This window comes from Sebastes umbrosus, chromosome 12 (genome assembly GCF_015220745.1).
Source record: "Sebastes umbrosus isolate fSebUmb1 chromosome 12, fSebUmb1.pri, whole genome shotgun sequence".
NCBI lineage: Eukaryota > Metazoa > Chordata > Actinopteri > Perciformes > Sebastidae > Sebastes > Sebastes umbrosus.
Genome location: NC_051280.1, coordinates 12,008,045 through 12,026,953, shown reverse-complemented (window position 1 = coordinate 12,026,953; position 18,909 = coordinate 12,008,045). Strand labels below are relative to the sequence as shown.

General features: G+C 38.4%; 1 protein-coding gene across 3 annotated transcripts in view; it reads left to right on the top strand.

Annotated features, from left to right (window-relative positions):
* The window catches only part of cacnb2b (calcium channel, voltage-dependent, beta 2b), a 52,444-nt gene extending 35,419 nt beyond the window's left edge, over positions 1-17,025 (top strand). For 2 of the 3 annotated variants that reach the window (XM_037786929.1, XM_037786932.1), the window contains exons 3-14: positions 925-1,047; positions 1,134-1,273; positions 4,074-4,129; positions 4,231-4,256; positions 4,881-4,961; positions 5,146-5,204; positions 5,311-5,420; positions 7,253-7,261; positions 9,313-9,464; positions 9,612-9,707; positions 11,686-11,859; positions 14,124-17,025. In XM_037786929.1, the coding sequence (XP_037642857.1) occupies positions 925-1,047; positions 1,134-1,273; positions 4,074-4,129; positions 4,231-4,256; positions 4,881-4,961; positions 5,146-5,204; positions 5,311-5,420; positions 7,253-7,261; positions 9,313-9,464; positions 9,612-9,707; positions 11,686-11,859; positions 14,124-14,882 (1,785 nt within the window). In that variant the 3' untranslated portion in view covers positions 14,883-17,025. The remainder of the gene's footprint in view (positions 1-924; positions 1,048-1,133; positions 1,274-4,073; positions 4,130-4,230; positions 4,257-4,880; positions 4,962-5,145; positions 5,205-5,310; positions 5,421-7,252; positions 7,262-9,312; positions 9,465-9,611; positions 9,708-11,685; positions 11,860-14,123) is intronic. The other variant, XM_037786931.1, reaches the window with a different exon arrangement.
* The last annotated feature ends 1,884 nt before the right edge of the window (positions 17,026-18,909 follow it).

Below are 18,909 nucleotides of genomic sequence, written 5' to 3'. Positions count from 1 at the left end.
TAAGCAGGCAGAGGAGGAGAGAGTACAGCCACACGCGAGCGCGCATAAGCGTGCACGCATAAGCGAGCGCGCATGTGTCCCGACCCGGTACATTTATACGCTTACAAAGTTACAAACAGTCCCTTTAAGAAAAACAAAAACGTCCAACATCAGAACTGCGTCCATAGCAATGGTCTGCTATAAAGAAATAGCAGAGCGTAGAACGCAGTGATTGACCAATAAGAATCGAGTATTCAACAAAGTCGTGTAATAAATTTTGTTATTTTGTGTGAACAAATTTAAAATTTTGGGGGCACAAATTAATTGCAGAACACAATTCCCTGCAAAAAATGTGTTTTTTCCATGATACCAGCTGAGTTCTGTATATCTGCAACATCTTTTGCTATACTTTCCAAATATATCCTACTTTAACAGTTTTGCATTATTTATTAATCGCCCTTGAATAAGTACTGTAAGGTCAAATGCTACACATTACAAGCAGTTAACCTGCATATTTGTTTAAAATTAAAAAAAGAAGATAAAACAGACACATAATTATATCCTAAATGTGTAATTATCTCGGTATCATGATAAAATAATATTCACCGCTTTGTACATACTGAACACAAGTACAAAAACCATTTATTCTCTGGCTAACAATCCCACCTATGCTTCAAAAGCACATTTGGGCAGATTACATTGTTGTCTCTGTGTGGAAATGACCTCATTCAACATCAGTTCCAGTTCTCCAATACAACATTAATTGTTCTTGGTTGTGAGAAAGATTGTTTTCAGTGTGTGGATTTATTATAATGTGTGTAATCAATTGAAATTGAGTGAAATACATGTGAAAATGTGTATGTGGGTGAAATGTAGGGCTTAAAGATGACTGTGACATCCATTAGTAATAACATTTTGTTATGAACACCTGTCCTGTGTCCCCAGTACAAGCCTGTGGCATTCGCAGTACGTTGCAACTTCTCTTACACGCCAGCAGACGACGACAACGTTCCCGTACCAGGCCAGGCCGTCACCTTTGAGGCCAGAGACTTCCTCCATGTCAAAGAGGTTTGAACAGTTATTAACATCATCAGAGTAAAAATAAAGGTGAGCCAGGCCTTAAATGTACACTTTTTTTTCTCTTTAATGAGCAGAAGTTTAACAATGAGTGGTGGATCGGTCGGCCGGTGAAGGAGGATGGCGTGGTGGGCTTCGTCCCCAGTCCAGTCAACCTGGAAACCATTCTCATCAGAAGAGAAGTCCAGGCGAGGAAAGCTGCCAAGGCCTTAGCCAAGTATGTCACTGCATGTTTCTCTTTTCCTCCAGCTTCAATATAACAGGGTCACAAACTAACACACAAGCCTGTGTTGCTTTGTGCTGACTTATCTTGTAATCCTCATAATAATCTTTATTGGTCCAGCACACATACAAACAAAAACATCACTACAAAGTGATATAGAGAGGATTATATGACATTTTAAGCATTCAGCTGATGCTCTTTGGAAACACCCACAGATTAGTCCAACTATGCTTTGACCACAGAGGTGTAATCAGTGGGAAAGGGTCACACCAGGAATTGTTTTGTAGACAGAAGCAAAGCAAGCATGTCTGGATCAAACCGTGAGGCTGCACTGTGGCAAACAGGAGCTGAACTCTCTCCCACTCTCTATGCATTAGTGTGCACAGTATTAACAAATATAAATGCACACAGTTGGTGATGAGTTGAGGTCCAAGTCAAGTCAAGTCAGACTTGCCTCAAGGGACTTTACAATTAGTACAGTAGGCTATACAACACCTCCTATCCTTAGACCTTCATTTTTTTTAACATATTAAAAATTTGTAATTAATCAAATACCACAAACCAACTGACACACAGTGAGAGCTGTTCTCATACATTGTTCGTAGCTATACCCATGTACACTATAATTTGTATATATCTTGCGTAATTGTGAGCAGGACAGGTGATGCAGTATAAAGAGCGACAAAGTCGGCATAGGGAGGAGGACGGGGTGGACAGGTGGGTCTAAAAACACTGGACTTTCACCCAGGAGACCGCTGTTCATGTCCCGTGTGAAACCAGAAGTCAACTTTGACTTATTTGTCACATAACTGCCTTACTTAAAGGACCAATATGTAATATATTTACTGTAATAAATCATAAAATGACCGTGATATGTCATCAGAGATCAAGGAAACATGCTGAATTGAAATACTACAATGCTAGAATGTTCTCCTTTGAAATTTCGTCTTTTTTTCACATATATTTATTAATTTTATGCATTTAACAGATTGTACATACAATACAGAACCTTCCCCCAAACTGATCATATGGCAGTGTATAAAATAATAATAATGATGAAAATTATTTGAAATTAAATAGCTAGAAAATACAGTATAATGAAGTGAATAAATAAATTGATTAATAAAAAAACTAAATATATATAAAAAAATAAAATAAGTAAATAAATTAAATTAAGAACACGGTCACAAACATAAAACAAAGTACAGCACACATTCCTCACAATAGATTAGTCATTTTACTCTAATTCCACACTTCTGGTGCCTCTTTAATGTCACCATTTTTAACAAATTCCCAAAACATTTCTCAGATGTTATAAAACTCTGAAGCTTTCTTCCGAACTACATACGTGAGTTTCTCTAGAGCCAAATTTGATGTTAAGTTTTTCAAACACTATCTAAGAGAGGGGCAACCAACATTTTTCCAACATAGAGCAATCGAACGCCTGAACGTCTATTTTTGTTTTGGATCTGGGTGATCCCGTCCACTGCCTATTTCAACAACCCGCTGCCACATATGAAACAAATTGGCATACAAACACAGCCTTCTGCAGCCATAGAAGCGAGCAGAAAAACTGGATCAACAGAGAAAACGTTAACATTAGATTTTACCCGACCTGAAAAGCCTCAGCACATCTCTCTGTGGTCCGTGTGTGGCTGGGTTATCAAGGCAGCGACTATTTGCGATACACAGCCGGTGAAGTGATTCTGCCTACAGCTGGCCAGAGGCTAACGCGGTGATGCTAACAAACTAACTGCTATCAGTCACACTGGAAGAGCAGACGGGCCACGGCTCCAATGATTTGAATTTGGACTCCAGTACCCATTTTAAACACTAGCCGTCAGCGCTACATATTGCACCTTTAAGTTACGCCACTTCTGTATTTTTTTTTAACCCAAACTACGATCTTTTCCTCAACCTAACCAAGTAGTTTTGTTGTCTAAACACCGCAGGGGCACTTATCGCTCATGTTGCCGGCCATTCGTTGGAAAATGCACAAAAAATAACAAAATAACTTTTCATAAGATAGCATACGAACCGCTGTATGAAGATAGGTTACACGGTGATCCTGCGATTTTTTGGGGGGGACTGGGACCCAGCTGGTAATCCAGTGTTGAAAGATAAAAACATGAAAAGGAAAATATAAGAGAAGAACTTTAAAAGGGAGGTCAAAGACAGAAAATCCTCCCACATAAGCAAATGAACAAAGAATCCATTGGATGTGAAATATAATGATATCATACCAGTGATTTACTATCAATTACATATACTTATATACAGTAAGTTACTGGTGATGTTTCCACAGCTATTATTTTTAAACAATAATTCTCCATAGCTTTCAGACTGCCATTTGTTTCTATTCATTTCAGCATGCTATGAAATCAACTATCAAAGATTTGAAACTAGTTTGAGAAGTAGGAATGTTTTCCTTTTGTCCAGTCAGTTGGTTGTTTTTACTCTAATCAGCCTGGCAGGCAGGAAGATCCACTACAGACTGAAAGATTTTGACTTGACCCAGTTAGGCTGAAAGAAACTCATCTAGAGGATCATGGAAATTTGGCTTCGGTGGCGACTGTGTGTGCTGAATCACTTCAAGGGATTTACCCTCTAAGCTTTATATAGCTGTCTTATATAAGTAGATATACAGTCTGTGAGCACACATTATTTTATTGCATAGATTAGATAGATTACATAGTCCTCTATTTTGACCATGACTCTAGAGAAGAGGGCCATGTTTGTTGCTGTCTTTAGGGAGAAAGATCTGAGCTAACTCAGGACTTTTCTCTCATTTCAGCAAAGCTCAAGTAGCTCAAGATATGAATTCAAAGAAATATACTCCTCCATCACAAGGTCAGTGTGTGTTTTAAATTGTGTAAAAAAAATATTATTTTGTTGTCTATTTTTGATGATTGGTGAGTTTTGATGCCTCTCTTATCCTTCTGCATGAACAGCCAATCAGCAGGTGAAAAAGAAACCGGTAAGTGACCCAACGTTTGTTGTTCTGTTGACATCGTCTTCAACCTGTTGTTTCTCATTATATAGACCGTCCTCCTCGCAAACACAGAAGTATTTTTCACATCAGTCTATGGAAAACTTTTAAAGAAGACCTATTATGCTTATTTTCCGATGCATACTTGTATTTTGGGTTTCTACTAGAACTTGTTGACATGCTTTAATGCAAAAAGGTTTTGTTTGCATTAACTTAACTTAACTTTGTTTGAGGCCAAACCAAAGATGCTCTATAACAAAGATGATGCATTTTAAGCTCCGCCAATAGTTTGAAATGGTATCACTTCCTGTCTCCTAAGTGGGCGTTGTAATCACCACTCCCCCCGATCCCCCCATCTCATTTAGAAGTGTTGGGCTTTGTAACTTTGCAGATCTTTTACATGCACAAAAAAATGATATAACACTAAAGAAATAGGGAAAAAAGTATAATAGGTCCTCTTTAATAGACTTTTTTTCTATTATAAAGAGCTTTATAGAACAATAGGGCAAGAAAAAACTCATCCATGTGCACACAATGTTTGCACCTCAAGCAACATGTTGCATCCGCAGCATCTCATATACTGATAAAACTTGTGTTTTTTTGTGGCTATAGGGGGAGCAGGTGGCTATGTATGATGTAGTGCCTACAATGCGTCCTGTGGTTCTAATGGGACCATCACTGAAGGGCTTAGAGGTGAGTCTGCCTCACACACTCTTTAATCGAAGTTGCCTTTGACTTGTGAAGTGCCTAAGATGCTGTAAAGCTGAGACACCTATTCTAGAGTTAATTAAGATTTGCAAATAAATATTGGTATTTTGTGTTGAACTTGAATAGAGGGGAATTCAATTTAAAATCCATGTTTCCTGTGTAATTCCAGGTTACAGATATGATGCAAAAAGCACTATTTGACTTTTTAAAACATCGATTTGAAGGCAGGTAAGTTCTGATTGAATTCTTCAGTGTCACACCTTTCATGTGGAAATTAAACACAATGAAAATCACAACTGTGTAACGATCCTCGGTTTCTCTGTCTCCTCTCCAGAATTACTATTACACGGGTCACAGCAGACATCTCTCTGGCTAAACGCTCCATCCTCAACAACCCCGGCAAGAAGGCCTTAATGGACCGGTCGAACACCCGCTCCAATTTAGGTACGCGGCTTTATCATCCCAACCTGGAGCCAGTAGTCGTGGAAAATTATCTTTGGCACCACTTTTATCTGTTTGGAGAGCGAGACGGTTGGGGTTTACCTCATCAGGACAATTCAGATAGCATCAGTAACAGAAAAGTACACTGAATTGACTTTCGCTAAAATAACTTCTTGTAATTGTCTTAACTTTCTGGCACCCGTTTGTATCGTCCCTGGTGGAGAACTTTACCCACTTGCAACCCTAATTAGGTTAAAACAAGCATCTGATACTGTCTCACCCAAGTCTGAAATTAATGTCAGACTTTCACTTTTTTCTTTACCACATTGAGACATTGTGCAGTTTGTGTTCACAAGATTTTTTTGTATATACGCTCACTGTATGCACCACAATGAAGATGATAAAAGGAATAATTTTGTTAAATATTTGCGTTCCTGTTGAGAGTTAGATGAGCAGACCAATACCAATCATGTTTGCATACAGAATATGAAGCTGCAGCCGGTTAGCTTAGCTTAGCACAAAGACTGGAAACAGGAACAGGAAACAATTAGCCTGGCTCTGTAAAAAGGGGAAAAAAAGAAATCAGCATATCAGCACCTCTAAAGCTCACTAATAAAAAGGTTATACATTTGTTTAATCCAGGCTAAGTGTTCCCCCCCGTTCCCAGTCTTTATGCTAAGCTAACAACTAATCGATTAATCAAGAAAATAATCAACAGATTAATCGACAATGAAAATAATCATTGGTGGCAGTCCTAGAGGCATCGACCTTTTTTTATCTAACTCTAAATATTCCAAATTATTCCATTCTAAAATGTTTTTGGCATCATTTGGTAAAAACTCCATAACAACCTTTCAGCATATTGTAATTCAAGTGTTCTGAGAGAAAACTAGACTTCTGCACCTCCTCATGGCTCTGTTTTCAGGCTTTAAAAAATCTAGCCTGTGACGGGAGATTTTGACCAATCAGAGATCATTTCAGAGAGATGTATTGGCTGTTCATTCAATGGAGGCAGCTGTCAATCACTCGCAAACTCTGATCAAACGGTCAAACTAGGCAGCGCTGATCAAATATGAATTAATATTCTGTGACTGTAATGTCTATTTCTCTCCTCAAATGTTTTCAGAAACATCTTGTAGTGTACTGTTTAGCTGTGAAATGAGAAAGTTTGCTCTGGCTGTTGGGCTGAGCTTGGTATTTCCTCAACTGATCTCAACATGGCTGCCGGGTCACAAACTTTCTCATTTTACAACTAAACAGTACATTACAAGATGTTTCTGAAAACATTTGAAGCGAGAAATAGGCATTACAGTAACAGAATATTGATTCATATTTGATCAGCGCTGCCTAGTTTGAGCGTTCTGAGTTTGCAAGTGATTGACAGCTGCTCAGAGACGGCAGACTCCAGCTCGGCTCTGATTGGTTGTTTTCCTCCGGTCTGTGAAATCTTGCAAATGCCATTAGGAGCACCGGAGGACACAGAGGCACATTATTTTTTTCAGATTACCTGTCTCATGCACTCCTGTCAGGATATAGTGACCGTTTTATAAAAAAATACTTTTTTCTAATCATATTTGCTCCAATTCTACCCACTGCAGCTTTAAGCATACGATAGAAAACAGGTTGACATCTGGACTGTGTCATTGGATTGTGTCAGTAAAGATTGTTAACTGGATATTTACTGGGGATTTGCTGTCTCTTTGCCCCAGTGACACTGTGCTGTAGGCTTTACGTTGGTTGCAAAAAAGAAGGGATGGGTATCTATCATACAGAAGGGGGATGAGATTTACTTGGTTTTCTCTACTCTTGTCTTTCTCATTGCTCTCTCATCCCAGATGCTGCCGGTATGTATGACTGAAAGCACTGGTAGTCCATGTCTATCTGTCTGTCTGAATGCTCCACCTTCCTTTCATTACCTCATCAGCACCATCAGACACATGTTCTCACACAGTTGTCCACTGTGGAAATATACACAAGCAGGTGTTTTATCTGCTATTCATTTATTTTAGTGGCCCAACAGATGTGTAAGATGTAATTCACTTTTATGTTAGAGTATCTGTGAGTACTTGAACTTCTTAAAGGACTGAAAGCAGACACTGCCTTCTCCATGCCTTGCTTTCCTGCTCTCCCTCTAGTGGCCAGTCCTTTAAATTACTCCCCCCAGTAGTGTAACATATCCTGGTTCTCTTAATAGATCCAGGAAAATACAAATACATAATTTACTGTATTAACGTAGTCTCATTGAGTAGGCAGTGTTTAGTCAGAGGTCACATTTATAGTTTTTAAGTCTGTATTTTTTTACTTGTCTTGTTTTCTACATTAGAAATTAGAATGTTTTGTTGTTTGTTTGTTTGTTTTTGTGTTGAATTGAGATTCAGAATAGTTACAAAACCATATAAGCATACAGCTTTGTTGGCAGAACAAGCTCTCCACAAGGTCCATTTACTGGTTTTCTATCTACAGTAGAGCCTGCGATTATCAAAATCAGATTTTATAATTATTATATCACATGATCTTCCTCAGTAGACGGAGTTACCCAGTTATCATGGAATTGTAGATTGTAGATCAAATTTCTATTTTTCTGAGCATTTTAAGGGGAGACACCCCCAGGGTAAATCATAATTTTTCATGCACTGGTCAATTTTGAGATTCTGGGCTATTTTGCTTCCATAACCTGTCTTTTTCCAGACTAGTGGAAAGAAAACAACCAAAATACACATTTAGGTGTTTATTTTACTACTTTGTTGGTTTGTGTCTGTAGATTTCTCCTAAATTCACCAAAAGTTAGCGTTAGATAATGCCTCATTTGCATATTTAAGCATAACATTTCGGAAAACGTGTAATACAAAAAAGTATTGCCTTAATGTAAATAATCAACTGGGGAGGTTTCATGGGGATATCTATTAGTTACAATTTTGTACCTTATTCAACTGTAGTGTCTTCAAAATGTCTGCAATTTTACAATACATATATTTAAAGGCTGTTTTCTCAAAATGAGTTTTCTTTCACACTTTGAGCCAGAAATCTCCACTTCAGCAGCTCTAACATCCACCAAACTCTCCATTTTATTCCTATCTATATTCTGAAGGTTTTTACAGACGGGTTTGTTCATATATCATCCACAGCCTGATTTATAGGACATTTTATTCTTAAAAACATGGTGATTTTTTTTTTATGGCTGAGTATGGGTGATTTATGGAGTGATAAAAAGAGATTCCCTCTGTAAAATCCTTTGACTCTAATATGTCAACAAACCTGGCTTTTTCCAATGTTCAGATTTCTGTTCTGGAAATGTATGCAAATGAGCGCATATTTAATAAGATAATGCTGCATTTGCATATTTAAACATACATTTTTGGAAATCTTGTAATACAAAAAAATATTGTCTTAATGTAAGTGATGAACTGGGGAAGTTTCATGGTTAAAATGTTTACCATATTCACCTGGGGTGTCTCTCCTCATCTGTGTTGGCTTCCTCTGCTTAGGTAGATTGTGTGATTCACTCCACAACAGCTACTACAGTAAATGGACCTTGTGGTGAGATTTTGTTTTGTCAGCTGCTGTTTCAACAATAAACTTTTAATCTCAACATATAACTTGATTGACCTTACCTCTGGTTTGGTCAAATTTCAGATTGTATCTTCAATTCTGCATCTTGATTAAATAAAATAGAGAAAAACAAAAAAAATCTTCCCAGCTCTGGTGGCTTCATGTAGATGTTTCAAATAAATGATTGTAAATGTGTAAAATTCAAATTCAAAGCTATGGGTCAGTGAGGAAAATATGTACTGTAAATTCATGAGTTACATATTCACAAGGAAATTAAATATGTGCAATTGATGAGTTTCCTGGATCTCAGTTGTCAAAGTCGTGCTTGTCATCTCTGCCTTTACAGCCCAGATCCAGGGTGAGGTGGAGCGCATCTTTGAGCTCGCCCGCAGCCTGCAGCTGGTGGTTCTCGATGCAGACACAATCAACCACCCGCTCCAGGTGTCCAAGACCTCCCTGGCACCGATCCTTGTCTATGTCAAGATCTCCTCACCAAAGGTGAGCTTCACCAGAGACCTGACCCTTCTTTTGGACTGACTCTTCCTCAGTTCTCTCAATATATACTAAACACGATCCTGTAAAATAACAACAGCCACCGTAACTTTTTGTATCTGTTCCTCTGCTTCTCTCTCCTCTTCACTGTAGGTGTTGACAAGGCTGATCAAAACTAGAGGGAAGTCACAGACGAAGCATCTCAACGTTCAGCTGGTGGCAGCAGACAAGCTCGCCCAGTGCCCGCCGGTGAGTGCCATCTAGTGGCCAGTGCGTGACATTGGTGCTGTGGTAGTTAATGTTCAGTATACTTATTAAAATAGTTTATCTTGAATAGATGAATGAAAATATGGATTCTTATCACATCATGTTATAATTTTAGATATTTCACTTGTAGGACAGATTTATACATTTGGCTTTGTCTCTGTAGTTGAAGTTGTTACACTGGTAATAATAACGGGAGAAAAACAGTACTGAGTTTGGTGCAAACGGGAAATACATTGGTGTCCCCTTGACTTTTAAGCAGGGCCGTGGTTACCATTGACTACAGTGAGGTCATCTCTTCAGTATTTTTTCTGGGAATTGGCTGAATCCAATATTGTTAGACTCTGTGTGTTTGACTTTTACTATCATTAGGCCAACAAGTGTTGAAGCAACATTTAGACCTTCATGTTGGGAAATAAAGCTCTCTGGGAAAAAAAAGAATTAAACAGCTTACAGCAAAATAAAATATGAAAAATCAAAGTGAAAAATTGTAGAGATTTGTTTATAGTGCCCATCAAGTTTAAAATAGTTTTGAATTTTCAATTGGTTTTTATTTTATTGTAGTTTTGACTTTTCAATTAGATTTTAGTGTAGTTTGTTAGTTTTCAGAGTGTGTTTGCTTGTTTTAATTTAGTTTCAGTTTTCCAGACAGATTAAGTTTTAGTTTTAATATACAGTATTTAATTTGAGTTTTACAGTAGTTTTAGTTTGTTTTCGTTAGGGACAGGTATAATGTCTCAGAAGTAGCCACATATACATACAAAATACATGGTTGGAGAGCTGTGTAGGAATGGGCATAATGTTTAATGTTTAATCTTTACGAGAGTTGACAGGAATTAAAATTTTCAGCACTGATATATTATAGTTAAAAAACTCAAACTGAAATTAATTAACATTACACCAGGTAATATTGTTTTAGTTTAGTTTTTCTTAAAGGATATAGTTTTTATTTAGTTTCAGTTAACTAAAAATATTTTTCACTGCTTATTTTGGTTTTAGTTTCAGTTTTAGTTTACAATAATAACCCTGGTGACCCACGCATGACCTTAGTATATTTAAAATCCTGGCTAAGGCCCTGCTTTTACGCATACTATACATCAGAAGTATTGTTGTCAGGCTCAGGCTGGTCTCATACACCATTCGTAGCTATACCTACAGACACTAATGCACTGTAATTTGTGTATATCCCACAAATACATTAATGTGTAATTCACATAATCGTGAACCAGGAAATGTAAAAAGGGAGGGAGGGGAGGATGGGTGGGTCTAAATATACCGGACTTTTGCTCAGAAAGCCGGCGGCCGTGTCCCATGTGAAACAAGTCAACATTGATTTATTTGTCACGTAACTGAAATTACACCACTTCCGGAGTTATTTTAAGCCAAACCCCAATCTTATCCTAAACCTAACTAAGTAGTTTTGTTACCTAATCCTAATTTAGTAGTTTTGTTGCCTAATCCTAACTAAATTTATTTTTCTTAAACCTGACTAAGTAGTTTTGTTGCCTAAACATAACCAAGTTGTTTCCTGTGAAGATGGAAGTTTATTTTGAAAAGACTGTATGCATGTAATGAGCGGACATTTGCAGGAAAACAAACGAAAAAGGAGGAATAACTTTTCGTAATGTATCATACGAACCGTTGCATGAGAATACTTTGTCAGACTACATAGTCAAATTCAGCATATTTTTCCTGATGTCAAATTCAAAGTCTTCATTGAATGCTCGAGTCACTGTTCACATGGTTATCCCTTCTTTAGATGACCCTATTTCCTTACATCTCTTTTTCTGCAGACCCAATCACAGACTGCTGATTACCACAAGAGTAATCACTTCTGCCACATTATAAATGGCGTCACAGATTATACTTTAAACTACTGTCTCAGTGAAAGGGTATAGTCCGATGTTTGTTTCCTTCTGTTGGTCTTTTACTTCTTCTTGTCCTTATTCTCATTTTCCTGCAGGAATGGTTTGACGTCATCTTAGATGAGAACCAGCTAACTGACGCCTGTGAGCACCTTGCTGATTATCTGGAGTCTTACTGGAGAGCCACTCATCCACCAGAGATGGAGCCTGCCAACGCACTGGTGGCCCAGCTGGCCGGGAATACACTGCCCACCAATCCTTCAGCAATACCGGTACATGAAACCCAGACACATTTATGGGAAATAAACAATAAAGTTATATGATGTGACTTTATTGCATTAATGCAATATCATTTGCAAAGATTTCATACATCTCATCTCATCCCACTCATCTCATCTGTACAGACAGTCTTCTGAATGTGGCAAAAACTACATTATGAGCTCAGCAGGAATGTTCATTTGTCTAGACAGAGGAACTCCACAGTGCGCTGCATCTGTAATTGTTTCCATTTATTCGTCTAACATTTTCATCTCATTTCTCCTCATCCTACTCCACGGGAAAGTTGAAGAAATGAGATAGCCTCTGGTGAGTGAGATACCTTCAAATTCTGCTGTAGCTGAGTTTTCACCGCAGTGATAGAGATGAGTTACAGTAGCGTCTTCTTTAGAAGTTAGCTAGAAATGATGTGTATATATTAGTGATGGCGAGATGAAGCTTCATGAAGCACTGAAGGTCTCCAGCAAATTGGTTTTCAAATGGGTTCATTTCACGAGACTTAATTTGGGCTTCATGTGCACATGAAACCACCTATTGGTTAAATAGTATAAAACAGGCAGATATATTCCAGATATGTGGCAGTGGTTTAAACGGGCAGAGGGCAGTGAATGTGCTTGTGTAACTATAGGGAAATGATAGATGGGAGACATTTTTCATTTTCATTTTTAGTTCTCAACTGTATTTCGGCTTTGGGTGTCTTCAATGACGTCATCGGTCTAAAACGATACAAGCCTTGATACGGGCTTCACAGAAAACTCCCTGGATCACTCGTCACGCTCCCAAGCCTCGGCACAGCACGTAACATTACTAGTATATATTATCTAAAAAACATGAATATAAATGATTTTTCTGTTTACAAACAATCCAAGAGGCAGAAAATCCATTGCTGCAATGTCATGGTAGCTTATATATGGATTTATTTTTTGTATTTAGAAATAAGGTAATGAGTCAATTAGTTTGTAATTTCTAGTTTACGGCATAAAAATAACTCACATTTATCTCTACATAAGCTCTCAGCCATACGTTTGTTTTCTGCCTCCGGCTTGTACGCACATCTCACAATATTTCTTGGAAACCTTGAAATTATAGTCAATTACTAAAAATTGTATTGAATAGGAACAACTGATCATTAGTTAGTGACTAGTTTGTTGAGTCACAGTGCTACAGCTTTAAAATGATCATCAGTATAAGTAAATGATCTTACTACACAACTTGAGGTTAACTTCGGGGTAACTAACTTTCAGTTATCAATACTTTTGATAATTAATTTAATGGTGACTCAACAGTAGTAGCAGCAGCAGCAGCTGTAGAGCAGATGCAGAGAAGCCGGAGGCAGCGAGTGTGTCTGTTTCCATGTGAGTAATTGCACAAAGCTGCACAGAGTGTCCCAAGGTCCCGTGATAAAACTGAGTATCATCATCCAAAAATATTCAAATTGCCTCTGGTGTGATTGCCAGTTTAGGCACTTGAGAGCCAGCTGCCTCCCTACCAGCAGCTGTGTGCACGTTTGAATTTGTGTATATGGACTAACAAATACAAGTGTGTAAGACATATTGGCTGTGTTTGAAATCACATACTATCATATTATTCATACTAAGTATGACGTAAAATTGAGTATGTAGTGCGTTCCAACTGCATATTATGTGGATTTTGTGCACACGAGAAATGCTGGGATGTTTATTAGTTTAGCAAGAATTTTTTAGTACGCAATGTGAGTTTACTGGACAAACTCATCCACCCCAACATGCATTGAGGCCCTCAGACTGTCCAATGGCGGACTGTGAGGCAGACAGTTAAAATGATTAACCGGTTGGATAAAATAATTACGAATGATGGCCACTGACATTAAAGGAACAGAGGATGGAATATAATATTAATAAGTATATTTTCTTTAGTGTATTATCACCTGAATCATAAGTAGGGATGCACCAATACCGGATCGGATATCGGGCCGATACAGACTCAAATAGCTGGATCGGGTATCGATGACAATGGGTCCGATCTATTCAATTAAATTTTATGTTTATATACTGTATACATTATATACTATAATTTGAATTCCTGTTTACGTTTAGACCAATTTGTTGCTGCAACAAAAAGGTTTTGACTAACAGATTTGAGTACGTAGTGTGCAGTACGATTTGGAGCACAGCCATAAGTTGAGCACAGTATGTTTTTGTGTTAGAGCAAGCTTCTACATACTGTATGCGTGTCCTTCATGTGCATTTATGTGATTTTATGTTGCATTTTCTTGTTCCAGGATGGGCAGAAAAACAAGAAGTCAGCTGCCCCCAAGAGAAAGGGTTCCCGGGAGAACCATCTAGACCAGGAGCAACCTTCAGCCCCAGCGCAGGAGCAGAGGGCCGAGGAGGGCCATAGGGAGGAGGAAGAGCGGCTCCTGAGGACTGAACCAAAGAGACCCCAGCACAGCCACCACCACCATCACCACCACCACCACCGCCGGACGGAGCATCACAGCCACGCCCAGCACAACCAATCATCCGGTGGCATGGAGGTACGGTCGAGCAGGGATTATAGCCACAGGCTTCCCCGCAGGCACCTGCCTGAGGAGAGGGAGGAGGAGGTGGAGGATGTGGTGGAGGAGGATGAGGAGGAGGCGCGCTATAACCACCGAGGCCATAACCACCACCATCATAACAGCAACCACCATCATCACCACCACCAACAACAACATCACCGTGGGAACAGCCAGCCACATGTCGGGGAAGACTATGAGCAGGAGCACAATGAACGCAACCGCCAGCACAGGCATCACCAGCATATTCCACCACGGACACACCACACGGATCACTATCCTGCACACAATCATCACAACTACCATGGCAGAGACAGGGACAGAGACAGGGACAGGGACAAGGACAGAGACAGGGACAGAGATAGGGATAGAGATAGAGAAAGACACAAGGACAGGGAAAGAGACAGAGATAGAGACAGAGATAGGGATCGAGGTAGAGGAAGAGATGCACGCCAGTGGCACAGGGATTCCTATATACACTAGTGACTGTTGTCTCTTCTGTGGGTTGGTGCATGGTTATATGCTGCTCAAGTTATAATGCACTAATGGACGGGCAGGATGTGTCATTTTTGTAGACAATGGGCCCCATGCAGGAAGCGATGTAAGAAGAAATGTCCTTTTAATTTTGTTTTTGCCCAGTTTGTTCTTATTTTGTTCGTACCCATTGATTTCCGGGATGCACCAATGTATTCTTACTTTTGCTCTTCTCTTAAGGCCCAGACAAACCAAGCCGACATCAAAGAAGGGAAATTGGGATATACAAGCCGTTGTTCTGATACGTACATGAAACAAAGCAGTGTTTGCAGACCATTTTCACACCATTCTCACTCACCACTTAGCCTCATTTCAGATGGCCATGTAGTTGTGAAAATATCCGTGTATTGGAATGATCAGATGAGATGAAGAGGAAAAATGAGAAGAGCCTTCTGCGTGTGTCCTCTTTACTCGTTGGCTTGCTTTCCTCACTTCCGTTTTTCTCCTCGTGCACTGATTCGCCTAAACTGAACAGCCAATCATAGGGATTTCTCTAGTCCGACAGATACTCACCGACGGCCCAAAACTGTCCGACGGCCAACCGACGGCTTGGTGCGTCTGGGCCTTTAGGTATGAGAATATTTAACGAAAAGTCGAGAGCACTCTTACCAAGATAAGAAAAAACATATTGTTCTCACAGTCCACAAATTGTTTGTCCAACACAAGGAAACACGTTTTATACTTGAGGTAAAAACGCATGAATATCATATTATCAAATTTAGATTATTATATGTTAGAGTGATTATAATGATTGGATTATTAAATGTGTGGGCTAAATAAATACTATTGCTCCATTGATCCCAATTAAGACTATAAAAACCCTCGGATGATATTGAGTGGCTTACATACTGCTCTTTGTGTAAGTTTATTGAACAGTACCTCAGTTTCACTACTGCTGAACTTCTTCTTCTTACAGCATTGTTTTAGAGGCATCCCTCCCATTCTTGGGCATGTGCCAAAGTATTTGCACACGGCACAACAGCTGCCCTTCTATAGTGTTTAGGAGGCATTACCTATGCTAATAAAATCGGCAACACGCCTCTAATTTATGATCAAGTGGGATTCATCATTCAGCACACCTGGGTAAGAGCAGATTTGGATGGTTAAGTAAGTTTGGTGCATCTGGAGTTGACTTATCTTATTTTTTCTCTTACCAGAAAATTAAGACAAAATATAAGATACATTTTAGAGAATGTTGCTGCATGAGGCCCAGTATTTCTCCTCATATTGTGACATTTTTTATTTTTACCCCCTGCCACTCACACACACTTTGACCTTCTTTCTTGTTCTTTACCAAAATGAACATTATCACTTGGTTTTTGTCTTATTGTCTTATTTTCACCTACTTCATATGGCTCCATCTTTGTGTATTTTTGCACAAACATTAGTCAAGGTAAATGCAACGGTGTGCTCATGCAGCATGTGTTCTACAGTTTTTGATATTGCAGTGGTCACGTAAAATGTACGGAAGTCAAGAACAGTCGAGGTTGCAATCATTTTATTTTATCCTTTATCTGAAGTTACTTGTCTTGTTATCTCAGATTTGTTTTATTGTGATAACAGAATAATTACACAGTTTATTGGGTACTACGAGCTAAAACTAAAGCAGCCTAACAGTCCTGCTATAAATTCTACATTCCTGAAGGTTATAATGTTTATTGAAACTATTTAAAGAGACGTGTTGATTCAACTTTTATGATCATTTTGGAGGATGTAGTTTGTGAAGCTATTGAATTGTATTTATTATGCTGACAGGTTTTTCTCTTATTTAGTCGACCCTCATTGATATAAATGGGATGGACAAAATTCAGTTCAACAGCATCAAAAACGACATCCTCCAGAATGACCATACAGATGAATCAGCACGTCTCTAAAACACTTTCAATAAAAACTGAACATTATAACCTTCATAACGGTAGGATTTTTTGCGGGATTGTTGTATTAAGGCCTTATGCACACCCACCGGGTGTGTGATGAATAAACAACGTGAAAATGCTAAATACTTGCCTGCGAATATAATATGTCTAGGGCTTTTATTGTGAAAGGTAAGAAAAGAAGGGGTAGATCTGGTCTGCGCTGCTTTTGTCAAGGTTGAAAGGAGTAATAAAGTTTGCCGTCATGGTTTGGACTACGGAGCCGCCATGTTGTTGTTTCATAAATATAGGCGCAACTCAACCGGTTCTGCACAACTTGATTGGTTGATGCCTTTATTAGCGGTGCGAAATAAAAAAAAGAATCAACCTTGTTTCTGAAAAAATTACGGTACTTTTTCACTGCATAATATTCAGATTCTGTGTGAAAGTATTCATAACAAAAACAACAGGTGTACCTAAACTGGGAACTGGGTGCATCCTGAGGAAGGTCCTTTTCCCAAGATATCTCCAAAAAACTATTTATTTCTCAAGAGAGCAAAATAATTGTCCTGTATAGAGAAACAATTAGTTGATTTATTGATCAGTTGAATCTAGTAGTACAGTATCTGGTTTCAGCCTCTTAAATGAAAGATTTGAAAAGAAGAAATTGTGATGGGTATTTTTTTTCACTATTTTTTACACTAAATGGTTAAATCATTAATCAAGAAAGTAAATGGCAGATTAATCGATAATGAAAATAATCATTAGTAGCACAAACAGGTTATCACGAGAAAACATCTCCCGACATAATGAAATAATTAACTTGTGATCTCGAGATAACGGGATAAAATAAGATAATTGGAACAGTGGCAGTTCTCAGCTTCCGTACAATGAATGCATTTTATGATTTTTGTTTCTACAAAGTTACGCAAGGGGATGTTTTGTCTAATCAGACGGTCAAAAAACTGTAGGGAACAACCAACATGTGTGTTTCAGCGTCACATCAGAATCTGCCCCCATGTGTTAAAATCTTCAAAAGCCAACAATTTATTTTAAACATTAGTAAGGAAAGTCAAACTATTTTTCTACATGATTATAAAGGGAAGTCATACTTTGCTTCCTACTTTTCTAAATGGTGTTCAAGCATATTTATTGACTTGCATTTGCTCTGTCTGGAAGCATGAAAAATCTTTTGGTGACACTGACCTGTGCTATATGCTGGATACTCTATGCATCTTCTTGTGATAAAATATATTGCTTGAATACAATCTCTATGCATTTGTACATACTTCATAACTGCCTTGTTAGGTAAATGTAAGGAGAACCAGAGAGTCTGTTGCACTGACCTACTGTGTGTGATTGCTTTGAGTTGACGAGACTGAATTCACTCTGGTCCTTTCGAAATGATTTGTTTTGGTTATTTTTGTTTTGTACAGCATTCAGAAGTTCATTTTGACATTGTTGAAAATCATTAAAATGTAAAATGAAGAATGTGTTAATTGACATTTTATTTGAAGATGTCGCACATCCCTCACTTATTACTCTCCAGATCCCTGAATTTGTCCTTGACATGAAAGTTGCTTGATGCATTAATTTGTAGGCTACCCTACATCATTTTAGTGTTGCAGCTGGTAAAAGTGTGGCTAATTTTAATGACTTCATATAAGCTACTGCTGATTAGCTTGTGAATTTTCCCCTGGGGATCAATAAAGTCTTATCTTATTCTATAATATACATCATCATTTTTTGATTATATTTTGTATTATTAATCTGAATCCGCAAAGTAATTAGTAACTAAAGTTAGGCCGATATCAAATAATTGTGATGGAGTAAGAAGCAGTACAATATTTGTCTCTGAAATGTAGGGGAGTTGAAGTATAAGTAGCAGAAAATTGAAATACTCAAGTAAAGTACAAGTACCTCAAAATTGTACTTGAGTAGGCTTACAGCACTTGAGTGAATGTATCGATCATTGTGACTGTATATAAAGATGGACGACGCGTCTCTTCTTCCTCCCACCATACAGAAGTGAAGCCAAAATATCCCGGATACGGGAGCTGCCATCTTGAGAATTTGACGTCATTTGGAGCCAGAGTTTGTGCAGTAGTGATCGGGATACTGCA